At 42.3% G+C, this 20,369-nt stretch overlaps 1 protein-coding gene across 5 annotated transcripts in view; it reads left to right on the forward strand.

The window, feature by feature from the left end:
- GLI3 (GLI family zinc finger 3) overlaps positions 1 to 19,952 on the forward strand; it is a 277,052-nt gene extending 257,100 nt beyond the window's left edge. For all 5 annotated transcript variants that reach the window (XM_025200050.1, XM_025200054.1, XM_025200051.1 and 2 more), the window contains 3 exons: positions 6,099 to 6,389; positions 10,378 to 10,705; positions 12,120 to 19,952. In XM_025200050.1, the coding sequence (XP_025055835.1) occupies positions 6,099 to 6,389; positions 10,378 to 10,705; positions 12,120 to 14,401 (2,901 nt within the window). In that variant the 3' untranslated portion in view covers positions 14,402 to 19,952. The remainder of the gene's footprint in view (positions 1 to 6,098; positions 6,390 to 10,377; positions 10,706 to 12,119) is intronic.
- Positions 19,953 to 20,369: the final 417 nt, after the last annotated feature.

Here is a 20,369-nt window from a genome sequence, read left to right on the forward strand (position 1 = left end):
GACCAAAATGCTGGCTTGCATCCATAGATGCTTCTCAAGCAAATCCCGGGACGTCATTCTCCCCCTGTACTCGGCCTTAGTGAGGCCGCAGCTGGAGTACTGTGTCCAGTTTTGGGCTCCACAATTCAAAAAGGATGTGGAGAAGCTTGAGAGAGTCCAGAGAAGAGCCACGCGCATGATCAGAGGTCAGGGAAGCAGACCCTACGATGACAGGCTGAGAGCCCTGGGGCTCTTTAGCCTGAAAAAGTGCAGGCTCAGGGGTGATCTGATGGCCACCTACAAGTTTATCAGGGGTGACCACCAGTATCTGGGGGAACGTTTGTTCACCAGAGCGCCCCAAGGGATGACGAGGTCGAAAGGTCACAAACTACTTCAAGACCGTTTCAGGCTGGACATAAGGAAGAATTTCTTTACTGTCCGAGCCCCCAAGGTCTGGAACAGCCTGCCACCGGAGGTGGTTCAAGCGCCTTCATTGAACACCTTCAAGATGAAACTGGATGCTTATCTTGCTGGGATCCTATGACCCCAGCTGACTTCCTGCCCTTTGGGCAGGGGGCTGGACTCGATGATCTTCCGAGGTCCCTTCCAGCCCTAATGTCTATGAAATCTATGAAATAACCCTTTCAAAAAATCCCGTCCAGCACATTGGTGAGGCAGGATTTCCCTTTAAAAGAACCATGCTGACACTTCCCCAGCAGATCATATTTGTCTGTGTAACTGTTGATTTTATTCTTTATTATGGATATAGCAATTTGCCAGCGATGGAAGTGAGTCTCATTGGTCTGTAGTTTCCAGAATCACCTCTGGAGCCCTTTTTGAAGAAGGGTGTTATGCTGGCACCCCACTAGTCCTCTGACACACAGGCTGTTTGTAACAATTGGTTATATACTGTTGCCAGCAATTCTGCAGTTTTGCCTTTGAGTTCCTTCAGAAATCTCGGTTGAATGCCGTGTGGTCCTGGTGACTTACAGGACTTAGTTTATTGATTTGTTCTAGCACTTCTGGTCAGTTCAATGTGGCCCAATTCTTTAGACACATATACTAGGAAGGAATGATCTAGCATAGGAGTTTCCCCAGTATTTTCTGTAGTAAACAGTGATGCAAAGAATTTGTTTAGCTTCTCTGCTGTGGCTTTATCATTCCTGAGTGCACCTTCTACACCTTGGTCATCTAATGGCTTCTGGTCATTTAATCAAAAATATGAGAGAGGAGCTAATGGAAACACTGCAGATTAAGTTGTGAAAGGTTAGTTGAAATCCAGTGATATTTTTTCTCACTTCCAGGCTACAAACTGACATTGCATTTGTCCCATGATAAATCACTTTATCCCAGGACAAAGGGAAGTCATTCAGATGTCCATGTCTGTTTTCCTAGGATAACTCCTAAAAAGGTTCACAAGATAAAGAGTGCTATCAGTTTATCCCAGAAAACTAAAATGCACATGCAACCAGTTACCCCTGGATTGCATAAATGAATCAGTGGTAGAAAAGCAGCAGTGCATTTAGCTGTCCACTAAACTTTGATTAGAAGGGCAGTGTGTGCATACATCAATCAAGCCCTGGATATTTCCATTTTGGTACAAACACAGGTACACCCTCTTGAGAGACAAATGAAATACCTGTTCCTAGCCCCAGAGACAGAGAGGACAGTCAGGTCCCAAGAAGAGTTGGTGTTGTGTTGTTCTGTAGTGACATCTGCTGGCTGCCGCATTGACACTGAAGGGAGTTGGAGTCTGGCCCTGGAAGTTGAGGAATAGCCTCAACTGGCCCTGTGGAAAATAGAGTTTAAGGATGTTCAGCATCTCGCTAAAGGCATCCCTTTCAGAATGGGAACTAAATTTCTTCAGCTGCTCTTGGTAAATGTAGAGGAATCTTAAGAGGTTCAAAGTTATATCCCTTCCTGTCCCCTCTACTTGATTTCATTCTCTCTTTCTAATCTAAATGAATTTTTTCTTAAACCATGTCCTTCCCTTTTGCTCCATCTATTCCCTTTCAGGCCTTGCAGAGAAGCAGCATTGTGGCTGATTGCCTGGGTTGGAACTTTTGGTGCCTCTTTTTCTACCTATATCCCTTCATTTCTACAAGAAGCTCAACTTTCTGTGGTAGCCCACCACCAGATCTGTCACAAGAACTCAGCAGAGCTGAGAGAATTTCACTCTCTCTTGCATCTTTGCATTACAGGTGATGCAGAAAACACTGCACACCTCTGAATTCAGGCTTCCTCCTGAAGTATGTGGTCTCTGCTGGCAGAACCTGCCAGACTTGTTGGTTCACGATAATGGATTGATTTTGAAGATTTTTACCAAAAGCAGGGAGGTGATTTACCAAACCTATCCAATACCTGAGCCGAGTTTCAGGCTGGCTCATACTTCAAGTAAAACAAATTGTCCATTCCAAGTAGATTTGTGTAGCCTAAGCAAAGCCTCATGAAAGGTGGCTTTGATTGATGCACTCCGCTATTTAAGATCTAGATTTCACATTCAACAGTGAAACACTGCATGGAGTTAGCATCAGTTGTACATCATTTCATCATATTGGTGATAGGTACAGTAACAAAAGCAAACCACCAGAAACGTGTTTCACAGTGAAGTGAAGTCCAGGTTCTCACCTGGTATAAACTGATATGTGTCTGTTGACTCCAGCAAGGCTACACAGATTTACATCCCCTGTAATGTTATTTTAATATTATGGTAGATACAACATGAATAAGCTATCACAGGGTCCTCTCCACCTTGCACTGGGTTATATTTAGTACTTACCAGAGACACCACTGTTTGGGATGGACAGACAGATGAGCTAAGCAACTTCAAATGCAGCAGGGTTGTTATGTTTCTCTTTTATATGTATGTCTGGAAAGAGAAATTCAGTTTCATCCAGGTGAATTTAAATGTCTATGATCGAAAACCTCATTAGCGGGGATTCAGACCTCTAGTCTTTCCTAGTTTGCTTATGGTAAGAGAGAATTCTGAGCTGCATATTTTCAAAGTTCTGCCTGAAATCCCTTTTTTGGTAGTCATGCTGGAAAACTACTCACCCAAATCCAAGACCATGAATTTAAGGTGACTCCCTAGTAATTGGATTCTATACATGGAAAACTATAAATGTGTTGTTTTCCAAGTATAGAATCTAATCATTGGAGAGTTGTCTTAAATTCCTCCCTCTGTCTACCACTGTGGTGGAGAAAGCAGCAGCAGGGTGAAAACAGCCTTCCCCACCCCTCCACTCCCAGACTACTTGCTCTCCCCCAGGGCCTGCCACCCTGCCACCTGTCTCCTCCTGCCACTGCCTTCTCCTGGTGCCTGGTATACCACTGGCAACTTTCCCCACAGCATCACCACTTACTCTGTGTAGTGGCTCTGGCTCCAGTTTTGGCCTGGGGCATGGAGCGTTCACTGGCTTCAGCCCCAACCAGGCAGCAGTGGCAGCAGCAGCTCTGACCCCCTCCCTGCGCCTGGGATGAGGCAGGAGCTGGAGCTAGAGCAGGGATGGGCAAAATACAGCTTGTGGGCCAGATCCGGCCCACCAATTGATTTGATCCGGCCTGCAGCTGCCCCTGAAACACTTTGCCTGGGGTCGAGGATAGCCCGCATTGTGCCTGCCAGCACGCCCAGCTTCTGGCAGAGCTGTTCCTGGTGCAGCTACAGCTGCCTAGGTGCTTCTCTGCTCCCCTCGCCTCCAGCAGCAGCTCCTCCTCCTGCTCTTGTCATGCCGCTCTGGGCCAGGAGGAAGCTTCAGCCAGGCGGCTTCTGCCCTAGTGCACAGAGGATCAGCTCCAGTTCCTGGCCACCTTCCACCCACTGGGCTGCCTGTGCCAGGTGTGTGAAAGGCAGCCAGGAGCTGAAGCTGAAGCCCTGCACACTGGGGCAGGAGCCACCTGGTTGAAGCTTCCTCTCAGCCTGGAGTGGCACAACAGGAGCAGGAGGAGGAGCCATCACTGGAGGTGAGGATTAGAGCAGCACCCAGGAGACTGCAGCCATGCTGGGAGCAGCCCCACCAAAAGCTGTGCATGCTGGCCAAGGCTGGGCCAAGGGGTGTGGGCTATGCCAGGTGGTAGTGGCCAGGGCTCAGCTCCATGCAGAGTACCACAGTGGCAGCCATGGACCACACTGGGCAGACAAGCTCTGCTGCATGTGCCCCCTGCCCCCTCCTCTTTCCCCTCATCCCAGGCTGGCTCCCAGGACCTAGTGCCCAGGCAGCCCCCATACACACATGTGCACATGCCCCCTACAGGGCAGGGAACACATCACGACCTCACTCCATGATCCCAGGCTTGCCCACCCATCTTGCTCCTGAATACCGCTCCCCACCCACTCATGGCCCCATCCCACATAGGGAGTTTTTGTGGTTGTTGCAAGGTGCTGGGATGGTGCTGACCCGGCCCATGAAAACTCATCAAAACTACCTATGTGGCCCTTGAGCCCAAATAATTGCCCACCCCTGAGCTAGTCAGAGCTACAGCAGCTCCCCTGTTGCTGCATAGTCTCCCTTGGGCTCCCCCAGGACTATATACTGCACAGTCTCCCCCACTCCTCCACCCTTGCACCATGTCTCCCCTGCAGCCGCCCCCTGCAATATGTGGTCTCCTTCCCTTCCTCCGACTGCACAGTCATTCCCCAGCTTGGGGACAGAGCTGGAAATACAGCAGCCACCTGCCCCAGGTGGTACTCGAATCCAAGACAAGGCTTTTTTCCACAAAGAACAGGGAGAAAAAATGTCCTCTTGGGTTTGTTTCAATACAGTAGGTTATTTACTCATTTGATCTTCTGGTCCCACTGAGATCAACAGGAGTTTTTTTTATTGACATCAGTAGAAGCAGGTTTCGGGCCTTACCTTTATCAACATCCCATGTATAAACATTCAGTGAACCCCTTTAAGGAACCGTGCTGGTGGATCTCTTTTTTTCTTAAGAGCTAGTATAAATATGAGTCACAGCCATTTTCTTAGAACCAATCTAGCAATTAAGCCTGAGATATTCAGAACTCTGAACAACAGATTGGGCCCTCCTTTCTACCTCCTTAATATACAAGAACAAAGGGACATTTGGTGGAATTATAAAGCCATAAAGTTGGAACTTAATAAAATAATTGTCATTCCATGTGGTATAACTAACCTGGAAAATTCACTGTTAAAAGAGGCTGGATTTAAAGAAGAGCTAACACATTTATGATTTTCAGTAGTCTGTATAGTTATGCAAGGTAAGACTGATTGTAGCAAACAAAACTCATGCTTTGTAGCTTAAACTGATGTCCGCAGCGAGTGAAAAAGGAATTCTTCTGTGTCTGTCTGTGAGTAATTGACCCAGCACAACAGGGAGGAGTTTTGGTTTCCTTTAAACTTCATATATTTAGGAATTGGCCAACCCAGAGCAGTAGTATAACATGGGGCAAGCAAGGTACCAGCCCCAGGTGCCAGCTTAGTAGGGGCATTAGAATTGCAACCCCCTTCCCCCCATGGAGTCCATGCCCAGGCAGTGGAAGCAACCCTATGGAGTTGCCTTTGAAGCAGCAGCCAGATGCACAGACACCACACTGCTGCTGTAAGAGCAATAGCTGGGGTGGGAAGATGCTGTGGCTGTGGCAGCAGGAGTGGGAGAGTCCTTGGCATAGGTAAGACTCTGCCTTTCCTCCTCCCCTCAGAATGCCTTCCCCTCCGGCACTCAACAGCACCTCCCTACCCTGACCTTCCTGACATCCCACCTTTCCACAGAGGGCAAACCCTGCTTGTTATGCCTCTTACTCAAAGGCGTATTAACCAGTGGCCAGGTTCAATATGGGAAATCCAAAGGAACATACCAACCAATGCTGTCATCGCTCTATGCCTTTAGCATAGATCTGACACTTCACTCCAGCTAAGGATTCACCCTTTGTTCTTCTTCATATACATAGCAATAACATGCACAGTGATATCTTTCAAATCAGGGGAAATGAATGGATTCCACTGGGTGTGATCAACACAGACAGTTTCCCAATGCCAGAACTTTGCCAATGCATTCAGTCTAAAAGGGTACGATTGTCACACTTACAGTGCTCAACGGAATTATTAGAAATCTGACGTGGCAACAAACCCAATCTCTGCATTTCTTTCCACCTGCTTCTACAGAAACCATATGTTTGCAAGATACCAGGCTGCACAAAACGCTATACAGACCCCAGTTCTCTCCGGAAACATGTGAAGACTGTGCATGGCCCTGAGGCTCATGTCACCAAGAAGCAGCGTGGAGATATCCATCCAAGGCCTCCACCGCCCAGAGACCCAGGCAGCCATTCACAGTCCAGATCACCAGGCCAGCAGACTCAGGGTGCAATTGGTGAGCAAAAGGACCTCAGCAACACTACCTCAAAGCGTGAAGAATGCCTCCAAGTGAAAGCTGTCAAGTCAGAGAAACCAATGGTATGCACTAGGCTGTGCTGTTTTCTTTCTGCCTCTCTACTGTCCCAATCAGTTAATAATTATTTTATTAAATACTTCAGCATGTAAACTCAAGAGCAGACTTTTTTTGACAAAGAAAAATGTTCATGTTACAATAATTTTAAATGATAATGCTTAAAAAGATTACATTTAGGTAGTGCAATCTAAACTAAGTGTAATACTGGAATCTCTCACAAGATTTGTTTTTCTTAAATCTCCATCTCTTGGAGTTAGCTTATTTAAAGGAAATTTCAGCTTTCATTGAAAAGTAAGCTTCCAACTATCTCATTTGCTGGAGAAAGGCCTTGAAGGTTCAAACAAAACCCCCAGAAAACAAATAAAAAGAATCCAAAATTTATTGTGTTTCCAAATCTCATGATTTTGGAGGGCCTGACTCATGATTTGTGAATGCTTGAAGTTGGCAGTTCTGAAACTAAAACAAGTTAAAGCAATTTCTGTATAGAAGCCGCAAGGCGCGGATGTTATTTTTAAGTTAAATTACCTTAATATAAAATGGGTTTAAACCGAATTAAGTTTGTTTTCCCGGGGTTTTTTTTTCCTTTTTTACTCATTAAAGCCAATGGGGTTAGTAACTTTGAAGATAGATAAGGGCTAGGGGTGTTTTCTTTGCCTTGCAACTTTATATTAAGGTTTTTAAGATCTCTGTTAAATAATGGAATACTCTTTCCAACTACTCTTTTCTAGTGTACCTGCTCTCAACATAAGGCTAGAACCAGCTAAAAAAATGTTACCCCATTCTCTTACACATCTGGATTCATAAGATCTTTAGACTCAAGCAATGGGAAATCAAAACAAACCAACAAAACCTCACAATCATTTAGGCTTTGCTCACAGGATGAATTCTCAGAGTAGCTCCATCTCCTACTCGTTTAAATAAGAGATACACTCATGATTCACAAGAGTGTCTTGTTGATGTTGAAGCCTATTAGCAGAAGCCATTTCTGTTTCCTTTATTTACAGGAATAACTTATTGGTGTTAATGAGACTAGTTTAGTGAGAAAGACATGAACATAGCTTTCAGGAACTGGTCTTAAAACGAAGGCTGTTTAATAATATGATGTCGTTTAGTTGTCCTTATTTCTTGGTGTTCATTGCTATGTGACTCCAGACATGCCTACTGCTTTTCTACTAATCCAATGTCTCTTCTGTCTAATGCTCTTAAATGTCTTGTTCTAACTTCCTAAGGACAGTGGGTAATAAGGTGAGGGAATTTAAAATTTTTTGCAGTTTTCTCATTGCGTTTTTTTTTCCTTTTCTTTCTTTTTATTTGCCCTTTTGCCTGCCATCTAGTCATTCCAGCCCACACATTTCTGAGTATGATGTGCAGTGAGCATTTTTGCAACATTTGTCATGTGAAAAACTGCATCACATTGGGAAAATACATTCAAATATATTTTGATCTGTCTTTTCGATATATAGCATATGTATACATAAATGTATATATCTATAGATACGCTCATTATGCCATTCCCATAATCATTTTCTCCATTTTGTGCTTCAGCCACTGTGATCAACTTGCATAGCTACAAGAACAAACTCATGACTGTTAACATCCTTTATCTATCTGGTATGGAACTGTTGTACAATAGGTGCAGATTCACTGCCCCTCAAACAAGGTATTCTTTATTGCTCTTACCAAATCTGCAGTGACCAAGATTTGGAAATTCACCCTGTTCCTAAAGTCTATCATAATTCATGTTAGAAATGATAACATTGTTATGACACCTGAGTGTTCCTCAGAGCCATGCTAAGCCACAACTCTCACAAGTCTAATACCTTTATTCAGTTTTATTGTTAAAATTCAGAGGTGTCATCAATAGCTGCATAAAGATCACATGCCAACAGAAAATGCCAGAGAGTAAAATTGATACCTGCTTATGAGACTGTTCTTGAGAGCAAAATGATTTTGCATGTTACAGTGATCTGTAATTCTAATAACTAAATGGTACATCCTGGAACAAAGTTGTTATTTTCTCTACCAACCTACTTATCTATCTACCCACCTACTGATCTGTCATATGAAGAGTTGTCTCATTTTTAGGAGAGACCTTCATGATTACATCAAAGACCCTCTATTTTATAGGAATCATAAAACTAACGCAACAAAATAATTTTTTGTGAATGTTTGTCTTTTTTATTTAAAAAAAGTAATATGAATCCATGGCAAGTCTACATCCTGGTATATTTCCATGCTGGGCTGAGATCTTGTCAGATTCTGCAAGCCAAGCATAGGAAATCTCACATAAAGAGAAGTAGATACATGTATTCCCACTGAATCTAAACTGAAATGATTAATTTGTGAAGCTTCGGTCTCTGATTCGATTTGGCGGCGATTCAGCCCGATTCGGTGGCCAAATCTCTAAATCTGAATCGAATCAAAGGACCCTTTAATCTCTCCAAATCGAATCGGAACCCTCCAAATTGATTTGGAGAGATTTGGGGAGATTCGGACATAGACACAGCTTTAAAAGTTTTTTCTACATACCTCTAGGTAGCAGGCGGCTTGTGAACACTGCGATGCTGGGGCAGATAAAGCATCCCAGAGGAGCGCAGGGGGGTCATCAGCACGCTTGGCAGCAGACCTGGAAGTGGACCAGAAGCACTTCCAGTTCACTTCCAGGTCTGCCAGGGAGCACGCAGGGTGGCCCCTCACCTCCCCGGCTTGGTGACTGGTGCCTCCTGAATCTGGGGGGGCAATCAGGCCCCCCCCCGTTGCTGATCACTGAGCTAAGGAGGAATGGGGGGGGGGGGGCCCACAGTGCTCCCCGGTGGACCCAGAAGCAGACCACAAGTACTTCCAGTCCACTTCCGGGTTCGCCACCAAGCACATGGAGGCCCCACCGCACCTCTATGGGACTCTCCATGCGCCCCAGCATCACAGCATTCACAAGCCGCACTAGTACCTTGAGGTATATAGAAAAAACTTTTAAAGCTGTGTCTATGTCCGAATCGCTGATTCTCTGAATCAGCATCAAACCTTCAGATTCAGATTCGGCTAAATCGAATCAGGGACAGTGAGCCGAATCAACAAATTGAATCATTTCCCTAATTTGGGCCAAATCAGAATCCGAATCGAATAGGGCCCGCTTCGCACACCCCTGTTAGTTTCATTGCGCTAAGAGCACACAAATGGTATGATTTTCATATTAATGTAGGAAAACTTGTATACAGCCAATAAATTATTTTATTCTAACTTTATATTCATCTAACACTATTGTAACAACATTGCCTGCTCCCAACCAAATCATGTAGTTCTGTCTGCTCTGCATTCATAGGGCCCTATGCTCCTGTATGAAGGATGAAGCTTCTTACTTTACTTACAAAACAACAGCACCTATTATATGCAGATAGGATAGAAAACTGAAGTCCTCTGTACTTATTGTTAAAAAAAATCTGATTGCGAGGGAGCTAATGTAAAAGCTGATATTATGCTGCAGTCTTTTATATTATAACTTGTTATCACCATGATAGTAATGGTCAGTGTTTCCATCCTGAAAATGCTTGTAACAGTGAATACATGCTCCTTGAAAATTATCAAATCTTTCTGCTGTACAATTTTTTTTAATCCAGCACTATTTAGTGCTGATAGACATAAGGCTACCTATTTTTTCTCCAATATTTTCAGTTGAATGTAGTGATCTGAGACCTTTCAAGACAATATCAGCACTATATAGATGTAACATTCTCTGTTATTAAATATTAAAGGTGAATTTTATCACTGAGGTTCACAGTGGTTTCCAGTTATGCTTAAAGGTCAAGCTGTCATGTAACAGAGTCTTTTAAGGAAAGATCCTTGTCACCCATTTAAATTAAGCAGTTCTGTTCTTTTGTTTTTATTTCCTTTGGCTCCATATTGAGTCAGGCTTGTGTTCCGGATACATTGAAAGAAATTTGCTAGCATTCATTGCCTACTCCTAATTAACATTTATTTCTTATTTCACTTAAATAGGCATCTCAGCCAAGCCCTGGTGGTCAGTCTACATGCAGCAGCGAACAGTCCCCCATCAGCAACTATTCCAACAATGGGATCGAGCTTAATTTGACAAGTGGAGGTAGTGTAGGAGACCTCAGTGTCATTGATGAAACCCCAATCATGGACTCTACCATTTCCACAGCAACCACAGCACTTGGCTTACAGGCCAGAAGGAATATGACAGGGACCAAATGGATGGAGCAAGTCAAATTAGAAAGGTTGAAACAAGTTAACGGAATGCTTCCACGACTGAACCCCATTCCACCTTCCAAAGCCCCAACCTTGCCACCTCTCATAGGAAATGGTGAGATATACATAATTGAAATAACCTTATTTTCATTCTTTAAAATAGTCAGTTTAATGCTTGTTTTTGTTATCCTTACACAAAAACAGTATGACCAATAACTGTTTAATTTACCTAGGAGCTTCCAGGCCAGCCCCTAAAGTCATCAATATATATGGATATTTTTCCCCTTTAAACTAAAATTTTACTACACTGGGGGAGACGGTTTTATACTCATATTTTATACTCCTGAAGGTAATAACTAGACTAGTGGTCTGATTATCATGCTTGAAGCCATAAAGTAAATTCCCAGCATCATTATAACTCTGCATCCATCCAAGGCAGATGGATTAGATATCATAGATTTTTTCTGTTGGATTCTTTCAAATGAAGTTTGAAACCTCAGATCCTAGTTGCTTTTTTGTCAACATTATAGACCATATTTTTAAAGGGGATTCAACATGTTTAATTGCACATGCACAAATAATGGTATATGAAGGTGGCACTCTAGAAAAATGCACATACAGCTTTAGTATTTGAGTTATATGGAGGTCATGTTGGACCTAAAGATTCCATAGCACTTTTTGTAAGAAATGGGTTGTGACTTTGTTCCCATGGCCAACTTATCTGCTCCCAACACTGCGGTGTAGCCTACTATGTATCATTTGATTGCCACTATCAACCTGAGACATTTTGTGACATTTTATATGTATGTGATTTATGCAGTGCATTCAAGAAAAGCAACTGTGTAAAAGTAATGCTGCTGATAATGCTATCTTATTTAAAGAAGGAAACTGGGAAAGATGTTTTGCAGTTGTTTTCAATAATATGCAAATATTTCAAGAATTCTTAAATATTTGCCCAAATAATATCTAGTTTGTATAATCTGCCATTTTGGTTTAGATTATGGATGCTGGTTCACTTATCTGTCTACTTCAGAAAGCTATAGAGGTTTCATAAGAAGATGAACTAATTGTGCCCTTTGCTAGTGGTAATGAGGGTAGCTCCATCAAAGGCAAAGGGACAACGCCAATTGACAATAACTGCACATCTCACCGAAGAATTTTTGTGCATATTTAGCCGTGTTCCATTTAATTAAGAAAATTATTTTGGTTTCATAGGATCATAAGGACATTTTTAAAGCATTTTACTTGCCTCAGACTATAAGCACTTCTTATAGTAATTCTTCCTACACCTGTACCACCAGGGTTCCCCTGCTTTACCTGTGGCATTATATTTTGTGGTTGTATCAGGCTTGACTGAGTAGTTTTGCTATTAGGTTAGACAGTGGATTTATATAAGACAGTTTGGATAGGAATGATCCTGCCTCAAGTTGTGGGGTTGGACTAGAGGACCTCTGGAGGTACCTTCCAGGCCTGCTTTTCTGTGATTCTTTATTAACCTCTGTTTGTTCCTCTGTGATTTTTACTTCCAGGTACCCAGTCAAACAGCAGCTGCAGTGTAGGAGGATCCATGACTATTCTACCCAACAGAAATGAACTTTCAAATACGGACATCACAGTGTTAAATATGTTGAACAGGAGGGACAGCAACACTAGCACAATCAGTTCGGCCTACTTGAGCAGCCGTAGGTCCTCTGGTATTTCACCTTGCTTTTCCAGTCGCAGATCCAGCGATGCTTCCCAAGCTGAGGGAAGGCCTCAGAACATGAGCGTTGCTGATTCCTATGACCCCATTTCAACTGATGCCTCCAGGCGCTCCAGCGAAGCAAGTCAGTGTGATGACCTTCCAAGTCTTCTCAGCCTCACACCAGCCCAGCAATACAGGCTGAAAGCTAAATATGCAGCAGCTACTGGTGGACCCCCACCAACCCCACTACCTAACATGGAGAGGATGAGCCTCAAAACAAGGATGGCACTGTTGGGTGACTGCAGGGAGTCTGGAGTATCTCCTCTGCCTCCAGTAAATGTTCCTCGAAGATGTAGTGATGGCGGGGCAAACAGTTATAGCAGGAGGCATTTTCTGTCTCATGATGTACTAGGAAATGGGACAAGGAGAGCCAGTGATCCTGTTAGAATGGTCTCTGACAACCTATCTCTTCCTAGAGTCCAGCGTTTCAACAGTCTAAATAGCTTTAATTCTCCTGCGTTGCCTCCATCCATGGAAAAGCGCAACTTTATTCTTCAGAACTATACCCGCTCTGATGGTGGCCTGTTCCGTAACTTCAACTCCCCTTGTCCTCCAAGTATCAGTGAGAACATTGCCCTGGAGGCTGCTACCATGGAAGCAGACGGTAGTCTAAATGATGAGGATCTTCTGCCAGATGATGTGGTTCAGTATTTGAATTCCCAGAACCAGGGCATATATGATCACTTGTCAAACAGTGCCCTGGATAGCAACAAAGTGCATCACAACTCAATGATCGGGAGCAACAATTTTGAGCAGGCCCCTCCACCAAACAGTCAACAGACCAGCTCCGAAGCAAACAAAAGTGACCTGCCAATTCAGTGGAATGAAGTAAGCTCAGGAAGTTCTGACTTGTCTCCTTCAAAACTAAAGTGTGGTCAGCGTTCTGCAGTCCAGCAAACTCGAGCCTTTGGACTATATAATAATATGATGGTCCAGCAGCAGAATCTGGAGAGAAATGGAATGGCCCAACAAAATGGTTATCAGAGTGCTACAGAAAGCAACAGCCTATACAGTTTACAGCAGAATATGATGATTAGTAACAACAATGGTAGTTTTTTCAACATGCAGTCCAATAGGCTGTATGGTGAAAGCATCAACAGGCAATCAGTAATTTCTGGGACAATGGACAATTCTTGCAGCATGGTGGCTCAAGGGCAGAAGTTGAGGAACAATAATTTGGCAGTGAATGGAAGCCAGCAAAATTTTGGTCACCCTCTGGTGACAGGCGAGCAATCCATGAGCATGGCTAATGGGATGCAGAGCAAGAATATGATAGAACAGGAATACTTGCAAAATCAACCAGGAGGAGAAGGCCTTCATTACCAGGGAGTCAGTCAGTCCAGTCAAATGATATTAGGTCAGGTTAGTCCTACCTCACAAATCAGCCTATATCAAGGGCCACAGAATTGTCCTCCAATGTCTCACAACATTGGTAACCAGCAGTCGGGTTTGTTGGTGACAAAGGGTTGTCAGCCATGTGCCAGCTATGGTGGCACCAGACGACAAAACATGTTGAGAAACACCCTGCCACAACAGCAAGGACATATAAGTGATGCAAACCAGATATACAGGGTAAATGGCATTAAGATGGAGATGCAAGGTCAATCACAACAGTTCTGCTCTAACATGCAGAATTACTCTGGTCAGTTATATGACCAAACCATGGGCTTTAGTCAGCAAGATATGAAAACAGGTTCTTTCTCCATTTTGGAAGCTAACTGCCTGCTGCAGGGGACTGGTACTGCAAACTCATCTGAGCTTCTTTCCCCAGGGGCTAACCAAGTGACAAGCACTGTTGACAGCATTGACGGCAACAGCCTAGAAGGGGTGCAGATTGATTTTGATGCTATCATAGATGATGGGGACCATGCCAGCTTAATTTCAGGAGCCCTGAGTCCGAGTATCATTCAGAATCTCTCACGCAATTCCTCCCGCCTCACCACTCCCAGAGCGTCTCTTACATTCCCAGCTATGCCCATAAGCACAACCAACATGGCTATTGGGGACATGAGTTCTTTATTGACCTCACTTGCAGAAGAAAGCAAGTTTCTTGCTGTTATGCAATAGACATGGGAAAAAAAACACTTAGGAGATAACAGATTAAAAAAAGTGACTCATATTTTTTAGTTGTGTATGTATTTTAGCAATCTCATCTCACCTAAATGGGATGTGTTTCAAGTATATTCCTTTTATGGAATAAGGACTTTGAAAACCCTAAAGTGTTCTAGGGAGAAACTGTCTTCCATTTCAGTTTTCAATCAGTATTGTTACATCCACTCCTCTTTGTCTTTCTCTCTCTCTCTGTCTTTCTCTCTCTCTTTTGAATGTCTGTATGCTTCTTTTCTTTTTTTCTTTTTTTCTTTTTTTTTTGGCTTTTTTTATCGTAAAACAATGTAAATGTGACGTGCATGGGGTTTTTTGGTTTGGTTTGGTTTGGCTTTTTTAAAAGGAAAGTCTAATTAAATGATTTTGCAATGTTCTGTTACAAAGAAGAAACACAGTCTCTTACAATTGCTGCCAATGTTTTTATTTCTTTTTTTAAAACATGGAGGCACAAAATAACCAGGCACAATATAAAGAAGATAATAAGTGAGTAAAGAAATCAGCTGTGAATTCCTGACAAATAGACAACAGGTTTACAAACAGATCTGCTTGTGATACTCCCAGTCTCTGTTTTCATAGCAGTTGACAATAGAAGTCTGATGCCCATGCAAATAAGAACTGAAGGACTTCACATATTTTTGTCCTGAACAAGTGTATGAGGGGTTGGTTTTTTTTAATGTTTGTGCATATTTATGCATGCACCTGTAGGGTACATCTGTATCTCTTCTCTGGCACTCTCGGGGATATTGGTGACGAACACTCCCCACTTGCTTGACCTGCACCTGGAAATGAGTGAGTGAAGCCTTTGTCAAGCACTCTGTTTCCAGTGTGCTTCACAGAGGTGACAGGGCTGCTTCATTGCCTCATTTCTGGGGTTGGCCAGTGTGGAGTGGGAGCAGATAAGCTGGATGTGCTTGACACCAGGGAGGACTGGGGAAACAAGAGAGTCATACCCAGGGAGTCCCTCACGGGCAGACCATGCACTGCCAACTATAGTACAAGAACTACTATGTCTCTTAAAAACTACTTTTGGGGGGCTAAAAACTCCTTTTGTGACCACAGCTCACTTGTTTGCATCATTTGATATTTTTTTGAGGGAGGTGCATTTTAAAATGACAAGAAAGCAAAAGTAAATGTCTATTTGCATATTTTTAACCCATCAATCAAATACCGCATTGATTTTCATAATTAAATAACCTATGAAATCAGATTTACCAGTGATTTAATGAGAGAGTGATCAGACTGTTAGTTCATTTGGCCTAAAAATCCACTCTAGACTATGCTGTCCATTTGGCTAGTGTAGCCCAAGAAACATTAATGTCTGGCCATAGTACACAAGGAAGTGGTGCCCATAGCATCATGTTCAGCCACGTTGAAATCTCCTGCCCAAATGATAAGGTTACCCAGTTACAGATGGCTTAACTGCAGCCACGTTTTGTTATGAGTCTGGAGTGAGAACTGAACCTACACCTCTAGATCTATGGCAGAACATCTTAACAGCTCCACCATGTCCCCTTGGAACAAAAAAAGTGGACTGAGTTTTCTTTAATCGAGTTCAAGCAGTTCTTACCTAGAGGTTTTACAAAGTAACTAATCCCCAAGCACAAAACAATTGCTTTTTCCTAATTATTTCTAATTTCTGTGGACTAACATACACATGGCCTGGCTACGTTGGTACAGCATATTTCAGGAAATATACTGCCATTGATGGTTACATCTTCAAAAAAATTAACTCTACTGTCATGTTGATCCATGAAGAAAAGATCCCTGCACTCACAATGAACTAATATGCTATGGCTGCAGGAACTGTACTGATCACAAGAGTCTCTCAGCCATTTCTAATTAACTGTGGTTTTTATCATTAAAAGCGGGGAGGAAATAAAGAAAAATCTGTTCCAGTGAAAGGGTTTATTTATAGCTAGAAAAGCAAGAGGAGTTATCACCCACTCACCTTTCAAGTCCATTCGTTGAGCCAGATTCTGCTGTCAGTTATACCAGCACAAATCTGGACAGACTCCATAAAGTTAATTGGAGTTGGTCCAAATTTAGAGGTGTAAATGAGTGCAGAATTCTCATAAGTGAATGAGTGTCTAGTTCTCATAAGAACATGTTGTAATGGGATCTCTTTTTGCTCCCACTATCAGAACTCCAGTGGGTACAGATTTAAGCCCTGAACTCTTGGAATGAGGGGATAATTTCACCCCTAGTCAGCAAATCCACGTATCTTATGTCCCACATATGTGTGATGCAGTCCATGTTTTGACTGTGTACGTAGAACTTAAATGCTGCATATGGCTGTGCATAAGTAAACTTCATTTATAAGAAACAGACATTTACCCAGACTTCAGAATGCAATTACACTTGAAATTGTAGCACAGACTGAGAATTGCAATATGATTTCTATGGACAAATATATATATTTATATATATATAATGTTACTTAACTGTAAACAGAGTACAATCAAAACCCAGTTGCTTTGGAGCCTAGTAGCTTAGGAGGATGTGGGAACAGAAGCTCATCCAGTCCCGTGTAGTGAGGTTGCTCCCCAAATCATTGGGCAACATAACAAGGGCTGGAACAGTGTAGGCTCGTTACAGCACCTGGCTGCTGTATTCTACTAAATTTGCATTCTTAAGATCAGTTTTTGACTTGGTGATCCCCCAAAACAAGAAATTATAATACTCCAGGAGGAACCAGACCTTTCATCAATAGCCTACATTCTTCATGGTCCAGATCCCACCTTCCTTGGCTTTCTTCACCTCTGTAATAAGCACTCAGTGGTTTGATTCTTTGATTTATTCCCTGTCTCCTGCCTCCTCCCTGCCCTGCTTTACTGTGTAATCCACATTGCATCACCTGCAATCCCAGTGCGAGCCATCTCCATGCTTCCTAGCCTTCACTGGGAATCAGTGTCAGGGGGAGCAGGCTGCACAAGGTGCCCAAAGGTTAAAAGCAATAGTTTTTCTTTCCTGCAGCGGAGGCACAGTGTGACTCTCGACTTGCTGCTTCTACTTTCTGCTGCCAGAAAATACCCTTCGTTCTCAGACTAGTATCCTGGATAGCCCTTAGATAGTAGATACCACCCAGTGTGATCAAGCTCAGCGTGGCCAGTTCTTTTAGGGCTATTTTCTCTGTAACAGCAAAGTTGCATCTCCAGATGCCATCTTATGTATTGGCTCAGGAGTTATAGTTCCATAATTTGAGCCTGCCAGTGCCTTTGGTGATCCCACAGCAGGTGTGACACAGTGACAGAATAGTTCTTTGGAAAGGGGACATTGACAGCAAAGCATTTTTGGTGTGTTGGGGAGGAGGGCTACAGTCTAGATCATACTGCCCTCCTCATTCCCATGAGTGACCTACAGGGTACAGTGAGAGGCCTTTTTACTTCCCTTGAGAGGTGATGGGGGGGGCGCAGTTTAATGCAATGGGTGACCTGCATTAAAGGTCAATACATGATACTGGCTATAAGCCTGTGAAAGGCATAGGGTTATGTGTTATGGATGGCTATGCACTCATCATCAGCTGATATTACCGATGACTTTAAGAAACCTGTTTGACTAAATACAAACAGTTGACTGTTTATTAAAACATCTACTAATGATTTCTAAGCTATTTATATGTTGACCTTTATTAAACAGTTTGACTAGATATGGGGGTAGATTTTCAGGGAGTGTATCACCAGAAAGCCAATCTATAAAAACTCTTGTTTAATTTTTCTTTGAATGTTAAGCTATGAGCTAGGAAGTTACTAATTAGGTCATGTTATAAATCAAATTGGAAAAGGAGTTCAGAGCTTCATACAGTTTAAGGTGGGGGGAAGGGACTGTTAGATCATTTAGTCTGACCCCGTCTTTTACGTGATATTACATTTCATCCAGTTAGTCCTGTACCAATAAATTGTATTTAACTAATGTGTCTCTTCCAGAAAAGCATTTTCTCCCCATTGTTCGAAGACATCATATTCCTTGTTTGAAGACATCTAATAACTAATCACCCCCACTGCTAAGAAGGTGTATCTAATTTCTAATTTGACGCAGTCTAGTTTCAGCTCCCAGCCACTGCTTCACGCTGTGTCTTTCTCGCTTGTTTAAAATGTTCTTTCATGCCCTGTATTCTCACAAGTCAAATTCACTCTTTTTTTTTGGTTGTGATGAAATAAACATATTAAGCTCTTCAACTCTCCTGCTGTATGGCATTTCCACTAGCCCTCTCATATTTAGTGGCTTGTTTCTGTGCTTTCTCCAGTTTTGCACCATTTTTGAGATGCAGACATAAGAAGTGGCTGTAGAATTCTCATGCCAGTCTTAAAACTGTGCCATATCCAGAAGTTAAAAAATAAAACAAAAAGAAAAAAAAACCCACTTCCACAGAAATAATTCAGTTGCTTATACATCAAGGATTCTTTCAGTTTTTATTGCCACACCACTCAGTATTACTTGCTGTGGAGGCTAGTTGCTTGAGTCCCAATACAGTTTTAATGGCAACCGCTGACACTAAGACTTGCGCTGGAATTCTAAACATCCTTGCATTCTTTAACATAGTTTTTGTGGTTTCTTCAAATCCCACCATTTTTTTGTCCTTTGAAACAAATCGTTCTCATTGTTAGCATCCATGAGACCTGCGTGTTTCAAAAGTGTTTTTCTTTTCACAAAATGGAAGTCCCACCCATATCTTCCTGTGTTTTTAATTGTATCCATTAGGTACAGTCAGCTGTATGAAAGATACTTGTATGGGTAGCTCAGTTGAATTCCAGAATAGGTTTGACGGTAAGCATTGTGGACTAGCACGTTCCAGCGGCTTGCGAGGATTTTTTCTCTCTCTTTAGGGAAGGTCCCAAAATGGTACTTGCATTACATGAAGGCTTTCTTCTTTCTTTTTTGCTTTATCCCTTTCTTTCAATGAGATGGACAGTTAGCTCACCCACATGTGTTACAGTATGGCTTGTCCTATTAAACAACAGTGTTTTATATTCTTGCAATGTATGTGCCTTATTTTGTGTTGATCCTATAAAAGAGAGGGACCAAGAAATATTGCCAAATTTTAGCTATAAGGCTGTGCTTACCATTCAGCTGATAGCACATACCACTGTTAATATAGTTTGAAATGTCTTGTAAACCTCTGGTATTCATGTGTTATTGTCCTTGAATTGATAGAATGTCCTTTATTGAAAAGTTACTGGTGTCAACCCTGCAGATGTGTAAGATAAAAAAGTGTTCATTTTTTTCACCTTTTTTTTTTAGATTTTTATAAAGCTTGTAATCCTTTTTTTAATGTGTAAATACATTTACGTACAGTAGGGATAGTGTTCGGATGTAATAGGCCTTAGTGGTCATCATTTGATAAACCTGCAGTTATGATCTGATGTTTCCCAAGCCTTAGATCGATCTGAAGGGTCTGTAGCACTGTGTACATACAAACTGTACTTCTGCTTTCAGAACCACTTAGCTCTTTTGTAACAAAGAAAAAAAATGTTTCTTACAGTGTCAATAAAAAAACAAAACCTTTGTACTTAGATTCTTTGCTTTGGCTTTTTTAAAATGACTCTGGTAAAGGAGGTGACATGGCAGCTGTTACTTGTCAGTTCAGTGCTTTATGGGAATATTGTTCCTGGAGTAATTTCAGATTATGGATCAGGAGGCAGATTCCTATGCTGTGTATTTCCTAAGATACCAGTTCTACCAAGCAGATGCGCTGCAGTGTAACCAATCATTTCTTCATTACATCTACACTTTAAAATACATAGATGGGATCAAATGCAATGCCCCTATTTGCGCCTCTGTCATAATACCTTTTTCAGTCCTTTTTTCCATAGTGCATAAGTGCTGCAGACCTCTCAGCCACAAGATATAGCTATGGTAGAATTCAGGTAGTTCTTAGACATGGACGATGATAACAACATTGTTCATGATAACAGGAAAATACTAAAAATAG

Source organism: Alligator sinensis, unplaced genomic scaffold (genome assembly GCF_000455745.1).
Source record: "Alligator sinensis unplaced genomic scaffold, ASM45574v1 scaffold254_1, whole genome shotgun sequence".
NCBI lineage: Eukaryota > Metazoa > Chordata > Crocodylia > Alligatoridae > Alligator > Alligator sinensis.